Source organism: Gallus gallus, chromosome 4, assembly GCF_016699485.2.
Source record: "Gallus gallus isolate bGalGal1 chromosome 4, bGalGal1.mat.broiler.GRCg7b, whole genome shotgun sequence".
In the NCBI taxonomy this organism is placed as follows: domain Eukaryota; kingdom Metazoa; phylum Chordata; class Aves; order Galliformes; family Phasianidae; genus Gallus; species Gallus gallus.
In genome coordinates this window covers 19,759,442-19,781,726 of record NC_052535.1, presented here as the reverse complement: position 1 = coordinate 19,781,726, position 22,285 = coordinate 19,759,442, and the positions used below count along the sequence as shown (strand labels likewise).

The window sequence follows — 22,285 nt, the reverse complement described above, 5'->3', positions numbered from 1 at the left end:
TATTCCTTCTCAATTTGTTACACAGGTAGTTTACCATGCCTTTATGGTATAAAAGAAGAAAGAAGTCCTTTCTGTGGTGGGATGTTTGCTTCTTCCCAGTTTATGTACGAATACTTATGAATTGTGGAATAAAAAAACCTTCAGTTTCAAGGCTTTATTTAATTTTTTAGAAAACATTTTACAGTAATCCATTCCCTCTTCAGATTTGGTATGCAACTTCTTTGTTAAAGAGTGAAGCAGCTGTATTTTTATACATATTATTGGCCTTAAGCCTTATTCTAGACCAGTACTTTTGTCTTGTGAACAAATGAAAAATTAACAAAATACTCTTTATGGCTTATATTCATGGTTCAGATTTTGATTTTCAGTTGTTTTCATGTTTCACTTTGGGTCATTATATGGTAGGACCTGCATATTTGGTTCTCACATGCAAAGACAAGGCTGAGTACCATACCTAAAAACAAAAGGTACAAATATGAAAAGAAGATCCCTGATTCTATACATGTTGATGATTAATCTGGGAAGTATGGCTTGATTTTCATGCTCATCTTCTTCATTGAATACCATGACCCCTTCCAGTTCATCCATACAATACCATCATCTGTACCATGTTTTGCCATATCCCAGCTGTAAGTCCCTCCCCAGTAGTATCTGCCATTAGGGTTGGCTGCATGGCAGCGATTGTACCACCATCCACCACCATCTTCTTTGGAACACTGTTTTCTTGGATCTGTAGTTAACCTGATAAAGTAAAAACAGGAGATAAGAGTCACAGATGAACTGTAAGAAAATAGGTCTGGAGTGTGTATATGTGTCCCCGTACTGAAACTTTCAAACTACAACAAATACTTAAAATCTTATCTAAACTTTCTGTAAAAGATTGACTATTGCAAGCATGTGTTATGCTGTGTGCCTGCAAATGAAGCTGCTTATAGATATAGTTAAAATTCTAGTTGCGTCTCTTTGGGAATGACGTTATAGTTTACCAGTTGATAACAACAGTTCCCTCAGTTCATAATGATAATTGCAATATCATCATAATTTAAAGGTACTAGAAATAATGACAATTGTATGTATTCTCAAATCTGAACAAATCTATTTTTAAGATAGACCTAACACTTAATTTAGCACTTTAGATCTAAAATATGTCTTCTACAACTGAGCTCCTGTCTTCTGAGTAGGCAGGACTTTTATCATAATTTGTGCCTCCCCTTAGGACTCATCTCTGTATTACTGGAGTGAGTACCAATATTCCTACTTAACCAAAACAATAGTCCTAAGCACTACCTCCATCAAGCTCTGATAATGAGTATATTGTGTTATAGACAAAGCATCAGTCTGAACATCATTCCTGGAATCAGTAAAATTCAGTATTCCTGTTCCTTATTTTGTAATAGAGCAGCACTAACAGTATAGTTTTAACTCTTTGGCTATGCCCATTATGCCCTAAGCTGCACCAGAACAGGATGAATTGGGGCTTGGCTAGTAACTTACAGTAAGAAAACACATTTTAAGATACTATAAAGTGCTGTGCAAACTAACAGCAAGTTAGTTGAAATAGTCTGTGGGCTTTTTTTTAAGCAGATACATACAGTCTGGTAATTTCTTTTAAATGTCTAATGCAAGTACATACCATCCATCATTGTCTCTGTCATAAGTACTGAAGTACATGCCATTGTGAATTGTCATTGTCCTGTTTTCTCCATACAGCTGTGAAGCTCCTTCCATCAGAGCATTGCCTGCATTGCCTTTGTAGTTACTAACAGAAAGCTGATATTTGTTTCCTTCATTATGTATGGTGAAACCTCCATAAAGAGCAGATACTTTATCACCATTCCAATCTTCCATTTCAATTAAAACCTTTGTGGGTCCTATCTTGGTAAGTTGGCTGATTTTGTCATTTCCAAGCCAATATTCACCTGAGAAGTAACAGTAATTGAGGAAATCAATTTCAGAATATACTTCAAGGCAGCTTTATGATTTGCCTGCAAGTCTGTCAAAGTTAATCTTAAAAAGTCAAAGAGCTTCAAGAAGTACAGGGGAAATTGTTTCACTAAGCACTGCTCACATTTCATGCTCAGTATTTTACCTGGTGTATCACAGTATTTCTTCCCTCCACTCTTTGCAATATTTCCAAATCCTCTTTTATATTCATCCCATGCTCTTCCAAAATTAACACTGCCATCCTGGCGATTCTGAATCAAAGTCCAGCCTACAGGAACAACAGGACATAGATTAATTAACCTTTGAATTAATTAATTATTAATCAGTGTCTTGCTCCATGAGGAAATGTAGAAGCAGAAGGTGAAGAAGCACCTCAGGTTTTTTTGTATAGCATGTAGTAACAGGGTAAGAAAAGAGCCAGATTCTCTGCTTCTGTCCACCAATACATTAACGATTTTAGCTATAGTAAGATATGTTTTTATTTACCCATCCCTACAGACTTATTCATTTACAATTTCATTACAGCGATATCCTGCTGGGTATCTGACAAACATGACTCTTTTGAATGAGTCAGACTTAATTCTCAAATAACTACAAAAATTTTAACTCCATATTAGTTTGTATAAATTGAAAATTATTAGTATATTTGTTATGTTTTAGTATTCATATTAATATTTTAATGACATTGTTATTTCACACTAACCTCCATTATCTGTTTCCATGTCACAGTATACTCTGTATGGCGTGGTAAAAGGATCTGGCTGGATGATGTACATTTCAGATGTTTCACCTCCCTTTCTGTAAATATCCTCACATTCTGCAAGAATAAACCAGAGACTCTGTTACTAAAAGGGCTCTGAACAACTTGATTTGCTGATTACAAGGAAACACTTTTAAAGAGGTATTTAATTCTGCTTTGATTTTAGTATCTGTAATATACCATTTGAAAGAATCAAGGAAGAAAAGACAGAATACTTGTATTGTTCTACATTTCCAGATAGGTATTTCTAAAAGTTAAACCCAAGCAACTGAAGACTGTATATATTTCAATGACTTTTTGTATTAGACAAGCTTGTAAAAGAGGAATCTTTCATAACTGAAAAAGAAAGACTCTATGAGTCACAAAAGTATCACCTTCATCTTACTGAAGGGGAACCTGAAGACCAGATGTCAGGTAAGAGGGTTTTTTCATATTGGATAATTATCCATCTTTTCTGCTACCTTAATCATTGTTATGGGTTTCAGAGAACAGTCACACCTACTGAATGCTGCATACATCAACTTGCATGGTGATATAAAGATAAGAAGAAAGAGCTGTCATTATAGTTAAATGAGTACCTCTGCCTGAAACCACCGGGATATTACAGGAAGCAACACATGGGGAACGGCAGTAGTCTGTCTGGGTTGCAATTGCATTCTCCAGTTTCTGTATCTTTTTGTGTAAAGAATCTATGACTGCACGAAGGACCCTGAGGCTAGAGGGGATGTTATTGTCCAGGTTATCCTTTATGTAGTTATAATGCAATTCCATTTCTGTGTTATACTCAGAAAGTATAATATCATTGTCTGGAAAAAAAGCAAATAGATGTGAAGTAGGTTAGTTTTCTGTGTTTTCCAGTTATGAAACAATGAAAAACAACCTGAAGCACAATTTGAAAATCTGCTTGTTTTCTTAGTGGGAAGGAAGGGTATGCATATATTTTGCTTGCTTTTTCCAAATGTTTTAAAAAAAAAAAAAAAAAAAGAGATGCCTGGGAAATTATTTCCTTCTACTGAAATGGTTATTTCTTGGCAAGACTTAATGGTGTTGCTGTAAGAACTAGTTCTTGCCAAAGAATGATGACTTTTTCATAGGGAGCCATGCTGCCAAGCTAGGAGCTGGGCATAAAGGAGTTGGATGGATGATGGATCACAGTATCATAGAATTGGGAGTGCAGGTAAGAGAAGGGGAGCCCCTACATTTAGAGGCTTCATATGAATCTTGGCTCAGTACAGGATCTATTCCTTTGTCTCTTTAAGGATTTTTTTTTTTTAAGATTTATGATTACATATTTTTAACTTTTAAAAGAGTACTGATAGCAAGCAATAGTAGAAATATCAATTGAACTGTAATATTATTAACATTAATGATTTATAACAATAGCATACCTTTTCTTTGTTTTTGTGTCTTTACCAGTTTATTATCTATCATATTCACATATTGATACATAGTTGTAGAGGTGTCAGAAAATTTGGCCACTCTGTCTTTTAGATCACGCAAAACTGGTTTCACTGTTTTTTCCTGTTTTAGCAGTGTTGTTTGCAGTTCACACCCAGTTGGACACAGTACTCCCTCAAAAAAAAAAAAAAAAAAAAAAGAGCAGTTTATAAAGATCAAGACAAAAGGAGAAGTTTCTAAACCAGTCAGCAAATGATTATACCTTTGGAAACGTTGAATAGTTAGTAATATTTGACCACATATTTAAGCATTTAGATAAGGACTCAAGACATCTATCTGCTACAACAAAGCTGCAGTTTGCAGGTGAGGAGAGAGTGCTTACTCCCCCAAGAGGATCCTTTTGTTGAATCCCTTGGGCAGAGCCCCGCTTTTGGGTCCGCTATCTGCTTTTAGCTTTTCTGCACAACTAAATATTCCTGGAGATAAAGAACCTGCACTAGGACTACATTCTGTCAGGAGCAAATAGAGCCTGTTGCCTATTCCTTTCTTCTCTAGCCTCAGAGAATCAAGGAGCTTTTCCACAGTTTGGCTATGTGTATCTCTCATAGGAATTGGCCGCTTATATTGTATTAACAAATGGTCATCTCAAGAAGCTGAGCAGTGTGGAAGCCCAGCCAAATTCAGGTGGAAAGACACGGAGTTGGGCTGCTTTAAATGCATGACCATCCTACACTTGGCACAGAAAATGCTGTCTTCAGCATAAACAGGCAAACACCTACCAGCTCATCAAGAGGATGTTTGCAGCCACCAGCATCAGGGTAGATGATCGGCCCCTTCTTCATGGCCTGCTTGTCCTGCTTTGGGGGTCGGGGCTGGTACCCAGTGCCAGAGATGGGGGGTGCCACGGGCCTGAGTGTGGGGGCTGCTTCCTGCCGCTTGTCCAGGGGTCGGTGGGCTCGAGCATCAATCTGAGGGCTGTCTTCCTGCAAAACCGGGCAGAGGAAGATCTCTGAGCCTGGGCTGAAGCCTGGCAGCAGCTAGGGCCCATCCTGGAGAGAACGCTGCCCCTGTGAGTCCTCTACTCCACCAATAAACACAGCACACCATCTTAACAACTTCAGTTCTTTGAAAATCTTCCAACATCTTCAGCCTGAAAGTCTAATAGGCTGAGTAAGGAGCCCAAACCATCTTGTGAAATGAAGCCTTTTGAATCCTGGAACAACTGCATCAAAATCTTCAGTCACCTCCAATCCCTTTAAGACTTAGCTACAACTAGCAGACAGGGATAAGAATTAGGCTTCACAGAGTTCCAAATGTAGGCAGCATGCAAATCACACAATGGATGCAAAAGACTAAACGAGGTAATCTCAGCAGTAGTCAAAGCAAGTACATACACACATATCCTATAACAGAAAATAATCTCACTGCTGGTCAGCCTGACCTATTTCATTTTGGCTGGGATTTTCAAGTATAAAAAAAAAAATACTAAAACTACAAATAAAATTTCTCATTAAAATATTTTACACAAAGCAAATTAAATGTAGGTTAAAGTGTTATTTTAGACTGATCCTTACTGCTTACCTTTTGGTTTAACAATGATCACCTTTCCTTTTCAAGCATAAATCACATTTATAATTTGAATATTCATTTTTTTTTCTCTAAATGCCTACTGAATCCATAGGGAAAAAAAAACCCCATCTTTTAGGCAGGCCACAAATACATATTTCTATGCCTTTGCCCATCACAGATGAATTGTCTAAAACATCACCAGCCAGCACTGCTAAATAAGTACCCTTAAATACATTTAGCTAAGTAACTAATCTTACCAATTTCCATTCTGCCTTTGCACAAAGAAAGGAAATAGAAAGAAAGTACATCCGAAACCAGAAAATAACTGTTGCAGGGTAAGATATACATGAAGAAATAATTGGAAGATTATTTTTTTGAGTAGTAGAAGAATCTGCATGTATCATTTTCGAACTGAGCTAACTCACACAAGCCAAGTAAGCCATGCATACAATTAAATAAAATTTATCATTCTCACTCTTATTTTCATCAATTCTAATCAGTATTACAACCTCGTTATCATATTCAACAGATGCTTGGGGTTTAATGGCAGGGATGCAGAGCAGGAGCAGCAGGAGCAGCTTCATAGTGCTGTGCGCTGGACCTCCCATCAGCAGCTCTGAGAGTGAGATCCACTATCTTCCTATATATGCATGTGGCCACCCCAATTTTTCAGCTTGATAGTGATAGGATGAACCCTTCGGAGCAATGAATCATTGCTCTGTTAATATTTAACCTTTCTCTTCTTTGTGTGCCTGAATACATTTGATGTTGAGCAATTCCTCTGGACAGCTCTTATCTGTGTGTCCTGGAGACCCCTGTGGCTGCTGGCATTGACTAAACATTTAAATCCTTAAAAGTACGTCCTACGTAGGTTACACAAGATTACCGTATTCTCAAGAGTCACAAGTCTTATAAAACAGCCGAACAGGTGAATGTCCAAAGAGAAGAAATGCTGTCACACAGGGACTCTGACATCTCCTTGCTTGTTTTCTCTCTGTTGAAAATTTGAATGTTTCAGAAATATCATATTAAGTTTTAATTAAATTCATCTCGTACCAAATGTCACAGTCTTCTAAGCAGGTCTGATAGGACCTGGGTAGATATGCAAGCCTTAGACCTCTTTCAGTACAGTACATCTGAATAAATTGGTTTTCCTCACGAGGAAGTGGATATAGTACCTCAGTGAATATTCTGATAATTCACATTGATAGAAGATTAATGTTTTATGTTTACTTTCATTGCTGATAAGCCTCCTCATACACTATGTGGTTTAAATATCTTTAGTAGCATTTTAAAATAATACAGTATGAGGTTATTTGTAATCATAGTGGAATAAACAAATGCTTTCTGGTGCTTTTTAAGAATAAGGCATATTGCTGCTCTCATGTAGTTTTAACATTTCAGTGTCTGCATACCCTATGAATTTCTTATGTATCATAAATTATAAATAATTGAGTTAGAGTGAATTATTCAAATGTGCACACATCTCTTTGAAGTCATTTCTGTCAATGTCTGAAGACGTTAACAGAAGCAAGCCATGGGCTGAGCTTCCATTTCAGAGACCAAATGGACGGAGAGGTAAATTTTGTGATAAACAAAAACAGAAATACCTAAATTGCTTGTTTTAGGCCTTTTTCCTGTTTTTGTGCTGTTGTCAGAGTTCTGGTAAACTATGGAGATTCCCGAAATATGAAAACATTTTAACCTGACTAGTTTAATCATTAAACAGCTTGACCCAGAGTCAGCCATGGCTCAAAGGAGCTCTTACTCTCCTGAATTTGATCCCTTGCAAGATGATATCCCTAACACTATTTGATTTGGAAGAACACAAACTTCTCTGTATAGGAACTAAGGGAGCCTGTCTCTGGCCAAAACTGTTGTCATTAGCATGTTATTTATATGGAAATATGCCAGTCAAGACACTGTATGCCCGTCATTATCACTGTTTCTGGGCATTCCCTAACTTTAAATGCAATTTTCATCACAGCATACCTGGCAGAAAGTTCAGTCACCACCACTTCCTGTATAAGGTAGAGGCACAGTGATGCTGAGCCTCTTGCCTAAGGCTTACAGGTAGAGGAACAGTGGAGATCTAACCTGGGGTCCCACTAGCCCTGAACCAGGAACTTGCCATTAAATTATCCTTCCTCGGTCCATACAAACCTTAACAGTATTTGTCTTGAATTTATTCTGAAACCACCACCATATTCTGTAGCAACTTTAGGTGTCCTTCTTCAGGCACTCAATGATCTTTGGTCTGTGGTGGCCAAAGGTGGCTGCATCGATGCCGAGTGTGTTTGGCCTGGGAATCCCTCAGTTTCATCTTCCTTCTGATAGGATTTCCCCTATGAATTTCAGCCTTTGACCCTCCCCACTCCAGAACTTTCATTGGCTTCCCAAAGAGAGCTAGCCAGCTCTGTCTCCTCAGGGAATTACCAGGAACCACAATGAATGAACCATATGCGTATTGTGCCAAGACTGGTGTGCGGATTTGGGTTGAATAAGCATCTGTCCTAGGAGCTGTGTCTGCACCACAAGGGTTTTTCCTGAAGAGGCTTTTCAGCAAAGCTCCATCTGCACAGGGACATGACTTACACTGGCAAGAAGTGCTTCTAGCATGACTCAAAATCTGGAACTGCAGGGAGAGTAAGGTGTATACTGGCAAACATACATGCATGTAACAAATACCTGGGGAGCAGAACCTAATCTACATTAGTTGGCTTGCTGGGTATGAGATGGGATTTTTCTTTGATGCTTGCAACCATTACAGCTAGATTGACACTGTATAAGGACTGGATAAAGCCTTATGAAGAACAAAGTACATGGTTTAATCTTCTTTGAAAAATGGCATCAAGGAGGCTTTCACTCCAAACAGAACACCTTTTTTCCTTGTGTTTTCTTCACTTCCTCCCCAGCTCACATGGTTAATGAGAAGTTCTTCCTGAACTCACGTAGTGGTGATACCACAACAAATCTGCTATGAGGATCTGTAAAAATCAAGTATTGACCTGATGGTGTTCCGGGACATCTCTTTGTACACTGCTTTTGTCCTGGAGAGCTCCTTACTGGCAGAGGTGTGTGTGTATGTTTTTAGGAATGAATTTTTGTGTGCTGCCTCTCATGTTTGCTTTGCCAAATCATCTGCCCGTGGTGCAATGTTCTTTACACAAACCCCATCCTTGTATGTTGGCTCCTTCAGGCTGAACATGTCCCAGAGGTAGTTTTGGTGAGGGGGAATAGAGCCTTCTTGGGCCGCTGATAAGCCGTGACAGTAAATGTAATTTTGAAAGGAATCCAATTGTTAGCAGTTGATTTAGAAATGTCCTTTAAAGCTACTGGCATTGTACATGTCATAATGTGACAGGGTTACTCAAGAATTAGATGTTTATCTCAGGCGTCCTCTTTCCTTCCCTTTTACTGGTAACAAATTATTTCAAAGGTTTTTTGTAAATGAGAATTAACATTATCTTCATATTCTGGGAGTAAGCAAATTTGTAACCATTGGGGGGGGGGGGGGGGGGAACTACTTTGGTCATTAAAACTACACTGAAATGTATGCAATATGCCATTCATCTTTCCATTAATGTGAAAAATGACACAGCTTGTTCTTCCTGGAATTAAAGCTAGAGCTGACATGCAAGAATACATCAAGTAGATGCATTCAATTTGAAAAAGAAGAAAATGAATATTTTAGTGAATATTGTTGGCATGGGTTCATGATTTCTCCTTGGAATTAACCTGCTAGGAGATGAAATAATACATATATGTATATGTGCAACACAGATAAATTTGACCTTTGATTTTCTAAAGCACTGCAAGGACGTCAAGGGATATGATTCTATCTCTAATAAATTTCTGAGGGGAATCCTTTCTTATCAAAAAAGAGAGTAACTACAGGGCTTTGTAAAATCTAATGATGCAGTAATAAATAGCATACATAACTGAAGTTTTCTTACAAAATACAGATTTTTTTTTTCTTGGATTGCTACAAAGGTCTCTATTGCAAGTAGGTGTTCCTTTAAAGATGCATTAAAAATCAGCCTGATTCATTTCAGCAAACGACAGAATGCAAAGTGCCAAGGCCGTACGTTAAAAAAAAAAAACAAAAACCAAACACACAAGCACGTGACGTCGGCGGACGAACTCCCTGCTCGTACCCTACTCACCGTGCATCCGGGATCCCTAAACAAGCGCAATGCCGCACTCTGGCGTTGCAAGGCTCTAACTGCAGCCCACGCGGCGCCCGCGTTGCTCGAACGTCCACAGCGCCTCCGGGCGTGCAGCCCGGCGCCCCCGCCGCGTGTCACTTCCGGTGCGTATGGGGCAGGCGCCGGAAGTGTCCCCATAGCTGTCGGTGGGGAGCTGGGAGTGACGGCGCCATGGTGGAGGTGAGGATGGGTGAGGGTTCGCGAAGTGAGAGGAAGTGAAGCCGTGCACAGGCGCCTGAGGGTTCCTCACACCACGTCGTTGCCGGGGTGGTCCGCGGCCGTGCCTCTGCCTGGCTAAGCCGCTCCGGCGATGGAGGGCTGCTCGCAGGAGGCCGGCGGGGCCTTCTCGCTGATCTCCCGGCAGCGGTGCGGGGTCGTGGGCTCTAAGGGCCTGCGGCAGGCGACAGGCAGCAGTTCTGTTGTTCTGTTACTGAAATGTTGTTGGTAGGAGCACATAAGATGCCAAGCAGCTGCCGTATGTAACATTTTTTTTTTTTTTTATAGAGTGTCATCACTGTCCAAAAATATCTGTAGATATTTACCTCCTATTGTGGAGGTACTGTGTTACCTACTGCTTCTCTTATGATAATAAGCAGTCATTTGCTACTGTAATTCCTGTTTCTTTTTTCAGTTAAATGGAATTCCTAGCTTCCTAGCCCTATTACAGATGTTCTTTTCTTTATTTGATATCTAGAGTTTGCAGGACCTTCCTGAGCAAAAAGCTTTGTGTAGGTCCTACTGAGTTAGGGGAATATAAAGTGTGGCAGAATGGGTCGATGAGTAGGCAAACAGCATCCAGAGCAGGAAAGCAGAGTTTAGTGCAGGAAACCCCAATGTAATGGAGCATGGAGGCTGGGCAGCTGACTGATATCTAGAGCCAGAAGTTCTTAACATGGTTAAGACGGCTTCCAGTCTGTTGCTGCTATTTGTGACGTGCAGAACAAGGACAAAGAGTTTCAGTTTTGTATACTGAACAAAGAGTTTCAGTTTTGTGTACTCTGATTAGATTATTATTTTTTTTACTTTAATGTACATAAATTATGATTTGCTTTTTAGTAACAAGGATAATTTTAAAAGGATAAGAAGCTTTGTCTTATTTGATCCCAAGATTACTTCTCGCAGTAAACTGCACAGTGCTTACATAGAGTGACACTGTGCAGAAACTGATGATTGCCTTTGTTCATTTTTATGGAGATGCATTTATTATTTTTATGCAGTAAAGGAGCATTTTCAGAATCAGTTACTTTATTGTTTATGTATAAAAACATCTAGAAAACATGGAAGAGAAATGCATTCATGTATTGTATAGATAGTAGTGCAAAAAGTTTCTGGCTTGTCGTTTCTGAGAAAGTGGATTTTATTTTGAGTAGACATTGAATTGAAACAGCTAACAGATATACTTACATTTTTAGTTGCTAAGAGGAGCAGTGTTTTCTTCGATGTAAATAGTGTTATATCATATATAAGTCTGAAATGGCTACTCAATTTATCTTTCAGATTTCAGTTTTTCATTTAAGTATGGCTAAATTCATTTAAATATGCTTTCCTTTATTTTAGGAAGTCCAAAAACACTCTGTGCACACACTTGTGTTCAGATCTTTGAAGAGAACTCATGATATGTTTGTAGCTGATAATGCCAAACCTGTACCATTAGATGATGAAAGGTGAGTACTGTGGCTGAGTTTTATTTTGTTAGTGATTGCTCTTTCCAAGTAGGAAGTTCAATTGTTTATTTCAATTAGCAGTTTAGGGAATTAAAAAAGCACAAAGATTGTAATGTTAGCTGGATTAAATATTTACAGTTATTAAAATATTTCAAAACCTAATAGCATTTCAAAAATCAGGGTTTAATCAGGATTATGTTCTGTTCTTCCAACAGCCACAAAGTAAAGATGGCAGTCAAGCTGCGTACTGAGTATGGGTCAGTGTTGCACATGCCTACTCTTAAAGAAAACATGAGAGAGAAAGGAGGCCCAGCCACTGGGGATCCGTATGGACATAAACAGTATTCTGGAAATGAAGGTTCGTTATTCCTAGTAGTGTGTTTGTTCTTTGTTTTGTCATAGTCTCACTAGTCTTCTGTCTGAAGACTGCATTGTTAACCTGTTGGTTGTAGACGGAAATAAAAATGCCTGTTTTTCATTCTTTGGTATTTTCCTTGCTGGAGTCACAAGAGTTAAGTGATTCAGAACAAGGAGAATGTTTGTTTCCACAAGGAAATAGTAGGAGACTTAACTCATTAATAAAACAAGCAATTTTTAAGGTAATACTAGTGTGTGCTGTATTTCAGTATTGGAAAGCTGATAATGGTTGAGGTGATGTCATTTTGTTGTTTATTTTTGTTTGTTTCATATAATTTGTTCAGAGTAACTGTAGCTGAGCAAGCATTAAGACAGAAAAATCTTTAGTTGAAAAACACTCTGGTTTGGTTACATATAAAATAAGAATACATTGGGCTAATCTGTATAGGAACTTCTAAAGAATGTCAAATGACTTTTTATTTCAGTTGAGGATTTATCTTACAAAACACTTCTGTTTGAAAACATTCTGTGACTGAAAAACATTGAGAGACTGAAAAATATTTTAAGGAAACAAAGTTGTGCTTGCATTTTTCTTTTTTAATATCAGGTACAATTTATTGTCCTTGAGTGGCTCGTGTCAGACAATCATACTAGTGTAGTTGACTCTTTCCATAATATCTACTTCAGAAGGCATCTTTGACAGCATGAACATCTTTCTCATGGGAGAGAGATTGTTCCTTTTGGTAACAAATGCTGCTACTGTTTTTAAAAGATTGAGTTCTAGAAATCTGAGATAACCAAAACAAAATCAATGTAAATAAGAGGTTTGTAACTGTAGTACATTAGAAGTGATTGCTGGTTTCTACTGCTTTGCATCACCTACTCTGTTGTACACAATTTGTTTGAATGCATTATTTTGTTGATCTTTAGGAGAAGAACTGGAGTATGTGATAACTGGCACACATCCATACCCACCTGGTCCTGGTAAATAAAATTCTGTGTTTGAATCAGATATGTCAGGGTTAAACTGAGATTTGTTGTTGTTGTTTCTTGTTTTAGCATTGGCATCTGACACAGATATTATCTTTGTTGTTAACTGCCAGAACATTGGCTAGGGAAAGAAATAGAGAACTGGAAGTGGAATAAACTCACCAGTCTACACCAAAGTTATACTTTGAAAAGGGGTTTTTGTTTTGGGGTATTTGGTTGAAGTTTTTTTGTGTGTTTGTTTGTTTTTCCTAAATTAGTCTACTCTCCTTAGGATGAGAATAGAGATTACAAGCTTTAGTCTGAAATTCTCTCTTCATTAGGAATAAATCTTTCGTAGTCCTGCACTGCCCCTGGATATCTTCAGTTACATAGAGGCTGTATAGTAATAAATAATGCTGAAAAGACAAGACAGCGGATACTTGTCAAAATATTGTTTCTGTGGTGTTTGGAGTTCACAATGGTTTAGGCTGGATGAAAAGCATAACTACTACTAGATGAGATTGTTTCATTTCTGATGACGGAATCATACTATTTTCTATTTTAGAAATTGTGTGCCTCTGTGGGTAGTAGAATCGTGTTGGAATGGATTTGGATCAAAATAAAAATTACTGTAGATTTGACTGCCCTGTGGAAAAATAGCACTGAATGATGATGTTTAATATTACAAGTGCATAATACGTCCTTGTGCACAGGTGTGTGTGTGTGAGTAAATGTGTTACATAATGCATTTTCCTGAATTTTCATTTTAACGGTTGTCTTTGCTTTTGGTGTGTTGTTTTTAAGGTGTGGCTCTGACAGCAGACACTAAAATCCAAAGGATACCTAGTGAATCTGCAACTCAGTCCTTAGCTGTATCACTTCCTGCTTCTCAGTCCAGGTACTGCTGTGTTACTTCATTAATGTTTGTGTAATCTACAAGAATTACAAGGCAAAACAAAGTACCTTCAATATTCAGCTTTATAAAATACCTGAAAACCTGATCCTAGTGGTTGGCATCCCTGCCAACCAACCAATTTAGATTAGATAGAAGATAAAAAGAGGGGCTTGGTTTGTGGGTACTTTTTGTATATTGAGTTGATCAGAGACTGGAACAGGCTGCCCATAGCAATTGTGCAGTCTCCGTACTTGGAGATGTTCAAGACTCAGTTTGACAGTGCTTTGTGATATCTTATCACTTTTTAAAATACAGAGTTGATTTCAGTCAGTTGACTGTTTTCATTCAAACTAGGTTGGATGCAAATCGGACAGCTGCTGGTGTGGGTGAGATTTACAGACATGCTGGGATATCTGAGCGTTCACAGCCTCCTGGGATGTCTATGGTGAGTTTGTTGTATGTCTAATGTGGAATATTGGCCTGTGCATTTTGGTTTCATTTCTGTATCGTGTGGAGATCTCCTTGCTACCTAAACTTCACTGGTGTTGAGATGTCAGGGCAAGAAGGTTTTAAATTTTACGTGAAGAGGTAAGTTATGAAATACAGATAGGTGTAATATTCTTTTTAATTTACAGGCTATGATGGAACCTGGCGGAAACAAAAATTCTGCATTAGTACCAAAGAAGGCTCCAACCATGCCCAAGCCTCAGTGGCATCCACCTTGGAAACTATACAGAGTAAGTTGCAAACTTACGACATGAGCACAGATGTGAAAGTCTATGAATTAAGTTCTATTAGGGTTTTGTTTTAGCATTGTTCATCTAAATATAATACTATATATAAACAGATCTTCAGAAAAATTTTCAGAATGCAGTTGTATTAGATAAACACAAAACTAATTGTTAAAAGCAGTTCTTCTGAAAGACGCTTAAACTCAAAGGAATATGTGTTGATTCTGCATATAGCAGTGTTAGAACATGCTCTATATAGGAATTAAGACAAATTACCCTTCAGTGCAGTCTGCTAAACTGCATGTGTTGAAGCATCATGTTATGGTTGTAGAAATTTCTTTATAGGAGCAGAGACTTTCCCTATAGCAAGTTTTCCAAGTGTGGTGTAGAGCATGTAAATTTCCGGTAGTCTTATCATTTAACCAAAGTAGAAATAAAAATAATGTTCTGTTCAGATCTAGTTTGATTTTTATTTTTTATTTTTTTTGATGCAGAACATGTGTTTCTTAGATAATCCTAACAAATTCCAGTGTTGCAGAATGGAAGCTGTATTGAGCAATATATGGGTGTTATTTCAGATTTAGGAACTTTTTTTTTTTTTCCAAAGGTTATCAGTGGTCACTTGGGCTGGGTGAGATGTATTGCGGTAGAACCAGGAAATCAGTGGTTTGTTACTGGCTCAGCTGACAGAACCATTAAGGTAAGAGATTGAATGAAGTTACTGGCAAATGAAGCTTTGGAGGTTTTTTGTTTGTTTATTTTCCTTCTTGGTCTTTAAAAATTTCACCTTGGAAAAAGTGTCTCAGTTGGTATACGCAGAATGCTGTGTACAGAGCTGCAAAATATTTTTCTTTTACTTTATAGTCACAAATGGAACAGAATTTGTGGAGTATTACTAATACTTGAGATTTCATTTGTTGTATGTTAGTAGCTGGAGAGCAAATTTTTCAGTTACTATAATTTTTAATGTTAACTGATCTTACTGCATCTTATCTGGGCTATTTGCCCACACTATTGCTCTGTTGCTTTTAATTGTCTACCTCAAAATACTTATTTTGGTGCAGATTTGGGACCTTGCTAGTGGCAAGTTGAAATTATCTTTGACGGGACACATTAGTACTGTACGAGGTGTGATAGTAAGTGCAAGAAGTCCATACCTCTTTTCCTGTGGAGAAGACAAACAAGTGAAATGCTGGGATCTTGAATACAATAAGGTAATCTGTAGTTTCTTAAATTGGAATTAATGGGTAGTGGCAAATATAAAAATAAAAGCATCTGAAATATTCTTTTAAGTGTTTTGGTTAAAACATGTATTTTTTTTATTCATTTAGGTTATCAGACACTACCATGGTCATTTAAGTGCTGTCTATGGTTTAGACTTGCACCCAACAATAGATGTCCTGGTAACATGTAGCAGAGATTCAACAGCTCGAGTAAGTATAACTTTGTGTTTTAATATCTTCCATTTGTAGAAGGGACTAGTTAATGGGAGTTAAGAATACATATTAAAATGAAAACATGACAGTTCATGTTAACTTTGTCTTCCTTTGTAGATTACAAAACTAAGCCTTCAATTGTACCCCAAAAATTGTACTCCAAATTATTCCTTAATTTACTAGATAAACTCCCTAAATATACAGAATTACTCCCTGTGATTTCTGTGCGTATCTCGAGATTTAAAGGTAGGCTCCCTGCTCCTCTTGAAATTTACCCACTGGTGCAGTTCATCTTGTGATGAACTGCTTGGTGGACAAAACAATTTAAATACCTAAACATATAGTAAGGAATTAACGTATCAATTACAGTGTCTAAAATTCATAAAATATGCACCCTTCTTGGCCTATTTGCTTTTTTTTTTTTTACTGTAATTTCATAGATTTGGGATGTGAGGACAAAAGCCAGTGTGCACACGCTCTCAGGACACACAAATGCTGTAGCAACAGTGAAGTGCCAAGCTGCAGAACCACAAGTTGTTACAGGTAGAGTCCACATGATTTTGCAAATATCATAAGTAATAAACCCAACCTTAGCTGTATTTGTCATGTATTTCTGTGAGGTTCAAGCCTTTTCTCTTTGTTAACTTATTAAATTCATTTCTCATTAGCTTTCTTTTGAAAATGGGTTATGCAATGGTTAATTATACCATTAACAGCATGACATAAGGAAATATAGCTGTGTATTGTTTGAATGTCTTTCTGCATTTCCCATGCCATAGTTAATAAAAAGTGCATCTTTTCCATTATGTCAAAATTGGAGCTGCAGCAGCAGGGATCCATAAGTAGGGGATTTCTCAGATACTGGAAGGATGGAAGGTAAATTCCTTGCCCTGAGCTCTGTCCACTAGGGCATTTCAAAAAAATCAGGACTGTGTTTGGATGAGCTGGCATCCAGGGCCTGCTCTGCCCCAATTTTCTCTGGAGGGGAGAAAAGGGCAGTAGGTTATCTGACTGTGAAAATAATGCCCTGCTGAACTACATACTTCTCTTTGAATTTCAAGCTGCATAAAAAATTATTACAACCCAGTATGTTTCTCTTCTGAAATGGAATTAAAGCCATAGTTTCCTAACAGAGATATCAATAACCTTATGTTTTTCACATATGAAGTTTTGTGTGTTTTATGAAAACAATCATAAGGATAGAATAAGTAGTGTTTTTTTTTTAAATTTCATTGCAGGCAGTCATGATACTACCATACGGCTTTGGGATTTAGTGGCGGGAAAAACTCGTGTTACTTTAACAAACCATAAGAAATCTGTAAGAGCAGTAATACTACATCCAAGACAGTAAGTTTTCCTCATTCTTTTACCCTCATAATTCGTGGTGTGGTGCTGGAAAGCCTATGTGAGCCCTAATTAGGAGTAGCAGGGCATAAAAACTAGAGGAAAAAAACAAAAGCAAACAAATAAAAAAAAACAGAAAACATAATGCTTAAAAAATATCAGTAAGCTATTTCTGTAGCACCTTTACTGCTGTGGGCTTCCCGGGAATTGGTTCTCATACCCAGAATATATTGCAGTCCACAAAATTTTTCTGTAAAATTTCACAGCTGTGAATATTGCTAATGGAGGCAGTGATTAATACAAAGTGATTTTTTTTTGTAACGTGTTTCATTGCTCAGGATGTTTCAATCTAAGTAGCCTTAAAAAAAACAAAACAAAAAACTTCTTGTGGGTTTTTAATCTTTGAAGCAGCTGTCGTTTGCAATGCTCTAGGTTAAAATGACTGTTCTGATGCATCCCAAGTTTCTTCAGATGAATTGCCATTAAGACAATGGAGAAAACAAATTTGCACAGAATTCACTTTTTTTGCATTGCTTTGTCCTTGCTTGTGTGGTTTTGGAAACCAAAACATTTTTTCCCCTTTTCCCCTCTGATACCTTTGCTGATGATGCCCTTCTACTGAATTTCTCAGAATAACAACAAATGAAAATATTAGTTTTCATGCTGTCCAAAGAAATCTTTTATACCCCCTTATGTATCTTCAATATACTGTGATTATTTTCTTTCAGTTATACGTTTGCGTCTGGTTCTCCAGATAACATTAAACAGTGGAAATTCCCAGATGGAAACTTCATTCAGAACCTGTCTGGTCACAATGCTATTATCAACACACTGACTGTAAATTCAGATGGAGTTTTGGTCTCAGGAGGTAAATGAGAAGTGCATATCCCTTCCCACTCACTCCTCACATGATGTACATCATATATATGACTGAAAGTCCTTAGGGTCAGGATGTTCCCTTAGCTCTCTTGGGTTTATGAACCTGCTATAGCCTACATCTTCATTTTCAAGGAAGTAGAATACCTTATATTTTTTGGTGCTGCATGCCCAAAAATGTATTTGAAAGCAATCTGAAATCTCCAGTAAGGAAGATATTTCTTCCCAGTTGCTACAATGTCCATTCTATGTGATTTCATGAGTTTGAATTGTTTAATATCTCCTCAGGAGAAGACTGGAAATTGGAAGCTGACTAGGACACATCTGTCATATTGGCTGCTCTGTTAGTGACACGTTGATGCATTGAGAATGGACAGAGCATATAGAAAGCTTGCTGTGCTATTTAAATCTGAACTCATCCTTGAGTTGTATGCTTACATTTGTTCTGTTGTTTTAAAGTTTCCTAAATGTATATCAAAGTAAATTAGGAGTTGATACTATTTTGCTCCAAATTACTAGCAGGGTCTGAGCTTTTACCTCTTGGTTTTGTCTGTCTGATCTTTTGGTTAGTTGTAAGCAAGACACAATTCACTTTATGACATAATAGAAAGTTCAGTTTAAGACTGGTTTTATGGGGTTTCTCAGAAGCAGATTCTTAAGAAAAGCAACAGTTCTTAGAACAGCTCAGTTATAGATCATTATTTCAAACTGGATTTGACCCCATTTGATACAGTGTGTCATGTAGTCTAGATTTGGGGAATGAAATGGAAATGCATCAAGCAGGAGTTGTGGAAGGTAGCTAATTATTTTGTCAGCCTACTACGACTATTTTTTTAACTGCGTGTGAAGGGGACCTTTGGTTTTAAAATTCTGTCAGAGATCTCTTTGACAACTAGTGCATTCACAGTGAGAGCACAAACTCTACCAAATACTGGACTGATCTCCTATTTAGTTCTGTATTATTTTGAAGGCATTTCTAAAAGGTCCTTGCAGACTTTTTTGTTAGTACTGCTGAGGCTTTCAAAAAATCTGTTACTTCTTCACACTAAACAAACAAACAAAAACTGTTATTTTAGTGATTTTCTGTGAACTTCATAAAAATTAAAATTTGAATATAAGTCTCATCCACTTCTACACCTCCATGCTATTTACAGCAACCTTAAAGAAGTTTGGGCTGACTTAAAATAAGTTGAGGTTACCTTAAAGTGTCTTACCTTGAAATGCCCTCTTGAAATATACACATTTCTTGTCTAGCTGGCAACTGTGGAGAAATGAAAGTTTTAGTAGATTTGGTTTGGCTAAATAATGCTGTTGGGGTAAAATTTTTTTTTAATTGAAGAAAATGCTTTGAGAGCATCCTTCCAAATACAGATTTCAGATTGCTATGAATATCCTGATGCCACTGGCTGTTAGAGCAACAGTGGTTCAGACTGGTATTTGAAATAAAACAACTGTTAGGTGTATGTCTCATTAACAGGTTCCTTAACATCTGTAATTTCCTTGGTGACATGATACCTCAATTTTAATGGAGCTATTGAACAGAGAACATCATGTTCAGAATACCAGTCCTTTCTTTGCTTCCAAAGCAGTGTACTGCCTTGTGGGTTATTTGATTCAAAATGGGATGAGATTCTGAGGAAGCTTTACCAGTCTACTTAAACAAGATCAGTTTTCCTTCTTAGCTAAGTTTTCCTTCTTAGCTAAGTAAAGAGGAAACCTTATATAATGTTACATGCCCTTGCAGTCCAGAAAGCCAACTGTGTCCTGGGCTGCATCCAAAGAAGCATGGCCAGCAGGTCCCGGGAGGTAATCCTGCCCCTCTGCTCTGCACTGGTGAGATCTCACCTGGAGTACTGCATGCATACGTAAAGTCCTTAGTATAGGAGAGATGTGAATCTGTTGGAGCACATCCAGAAGAGGACCACAAAAATGATCCAAAGGATGGAACACCTCTCCAGAGAGGACAGGCTGAGTGAGCTGGGGCTGTTCAGCCTAGAGAAGAGAAGGCTTCGAGAAGACCTGAGAGTGGCCTTCCAGTATCTTAAGGGGAGCTATAAGAAGGGACAGACTCTTCAGCTGGTTTTGCTGTGGTAGGACAAGAAGAAATGGTTTCGAACTCAAAGGGGGGAGCTTTAGATAGGATATAAGGAAGAAAATCATTACAATATGAATGGCGAGGCACTGGAACAGTTTGCCAAAGGTATGGTGGATGCCCTTTCAATTCAAGGCTAGATGGGGCACTGAGCAATCTGATCTAGCTGTAGGTGTCCCTGTTCTTTGCAGGGGAGCTTGTCTACTTCCAACTCAGACAGTTCTGTGTTGTACTTTGAATGTTGCTTCCAGTTTTGGGCTCATAGAGCTCTTCACTACAAGAATGGTATTGAGTTGGTCAGACGTGTGCAAAAAAGAGCAGTGAAATTGGTGAAGGGACTATAAAACAAATGTTATGAGAAGTGTCTGTGGAAACTTGATCACAAGACTGTTTTTAGAAAAATGGTAGAAATTAACTGGGTGAAATACTAATTGTGTTTCCTTTGGTTTATTTTTAGCTGATAATGGTACTATGCATCTTTGGGACTGGAGAACTGGATACAATTTCCAGAGAGTACATGCAGCTGTACAACCAGGCTCTTTGGACAGTGAATCAGGAATATTTGCTTGTGTTTTTGACCAGTCTGAAAGCAGATTGCTAACTGCTGAAGCTGATAAAACCATAAAAGTATATAAAGAAGATGATACTGCGGTATGCCAAAGTGTCTCTTTTATATATTTCTATGAAATCAACAGATTTCAAATAAATTTCAGGCACATCAACAAGAAATGTATACACCCTTGTTGAATCTGTTCTGTTAATATTTGAAAAGAATGTGTATCCATAAATCTAAAGAGGACAGCAGCTTCCTCCTAATTTCTTATCGGCTGCTATAGAGCAGATAAGTTGCATGTCCTTCAGCTCTTCTACACAAGTCATTTATGATAAAATTTGGATAAATCTACCCAAAATTTGTATTTTGTGTTTTGAAAACGCTAAGGGATTTTTAAATTGTAATCATTACAACATGAATTAGCAAGAAGATTACATTTTATATATTCTATTTCTGTATATGATATGGGTTAAAAATTGTCCAAAACAGATTTCTAGCATTTAGAGTAAGTGGAATATCTTCAAACTGATGTTTTCAAGTCTGAGTCCATTTACCAACATGGAAGAGAATAGACTGTAGGTTATCAGAGTACAAATAATTTACTGAAGTATACAGTGAAAAGATTTTTTTCTGTTTATTAAAGCTTTTTTTTCAATTTTGGGATTGCTGCACTGAATTATACTTTGAGCAATTCATTTTGCTATTGGGCAAACTGTAGGCACTGTGACATTTGCCACAACTTGTGTATGTCAGTGGAAGGACTGACTTTGAAATTCCTGCTCCTGTGCTTTGATCACTACAGAGTTTTTTCTGAACTGCTACTGGCAATTTTTTGCCCCCAAAAAAAGAAAAAAAAAAAAAAAAAAAAAAAAGGCAGGAACAAGTTCTGTTGTGTCTTTCAGGCAGGAATGATACTGTAATTTAATTTGGCTAAATGAATTAGGCAACTGTAATGCTGTGTATAACATAGAGCATATATCCTATGTAATATTTTAGACTAAACCCTAATTACAGATTATTCTCAAGTTAAAAGAAAAAAAAATCCTTATGGAACTTCTGTTCTTCCCTTTTAGACTGAAGAAACTCATCCTATCAGCTGGAAACCAGAAATTATCAAGAGGAAGCGATTTTAATGCAGCAACATACTTGTGCTGTAATTATTTTCTGGCTTTTTTGAGAGCTTTCGGTCACATTATGGTCTGCCTACAACAGAAGAGCAGAAAGTCAGCAAGTCTTTGCTTTTTCAGTGTGTTTTCTAATAAATTTTATTTCTTTCTTTTTGTCTTTTTTTTTGGTTGTGTGATCCCAGCAAACAGGTTGCAGCTGTCAACCTTCTCTTTCTGGAGCATGTATAATTCATGAAGAGGATAAATGTGCAGGTGGTTACTTTTTATATGCATCTACTGAGTGTGCATCTGAAAAGATATTGGTGAGCTGGGTTTTCTGAAAGACCCTTGCTTTGCTCCAGGAGTAACTGAATTTACTCGAG

At 37.6% G+C, this 22,285-nt stretch overlaps 2 protein-coding genes across 2 annotated transcripts; one reads left to right on the top strand and one right to left on the bottom strand.

The window, feature by feature from the left end:
* Window positions 1-82: 82 nt before the first annotated feature.
* FGB (fibrinogen beta chain) lies at window positions 83-6,375 on the bottom strand. The gene is made up of 8 exons (NM_001167683.2): window positions 6,181-6,375; window positions 4,882-5,085; window positions 4,093-4,276; window positions 3,283-3,510; window positions 2,648-2,761; window positions 2,090-2,212; window positions 1,634-1,919; window positions 83-741 (listed from the first exon to the last, which is right to left on the bottom strand). Exons 1-8 carry the CDS (start codon window positions 6,253-6,255, stop codon window positions 513-515), a joined length of 1,443 nt encoding a protein of 480 aa, NP_001161155.1. The 5' UTR covers window positions 6,256-6,375; the 3' UTR covers window positions 83-512.
* A 3,617-nt stretch (window positions 6,376-9,992) lies between these two features.
* Window positions 9,993-22,072, top strand: PLRG1 (pleiotropic regulator 1). The gene is made up of 15 exons (XM_420368.8): window positions 9,993-10,059; window positions 11,437-11,543; window positions 11,759-11,901; window positions 12,831-12,884; window positions 13,674-13,767; window positions 14,119-14,209; window positions 14,400-14,501; window positions 15,103-15,195; window positions 15,560-15,709; window positions 15,827-15,928; window positions 16,372-16,474; window positions 17,170-17,278; window positions 18,004-18,143; window positions 20,701-20,894; window positions 21,870-22,072. Exons 1-15 carry the CDS (start codon window positions 10,051-10,053, stop codon window positions 21,927-21,929), a joined length of 1,551 nt encoding a protein of 516 aa, XP_420368.2. The 5' UTR covers window positions 9,993-10,050; the 3' UTR covers window positions 21,930-22,072.
* The last annotated feature ends 213 nt before the right edge of the window (window positions 22,073-22,285 follow it).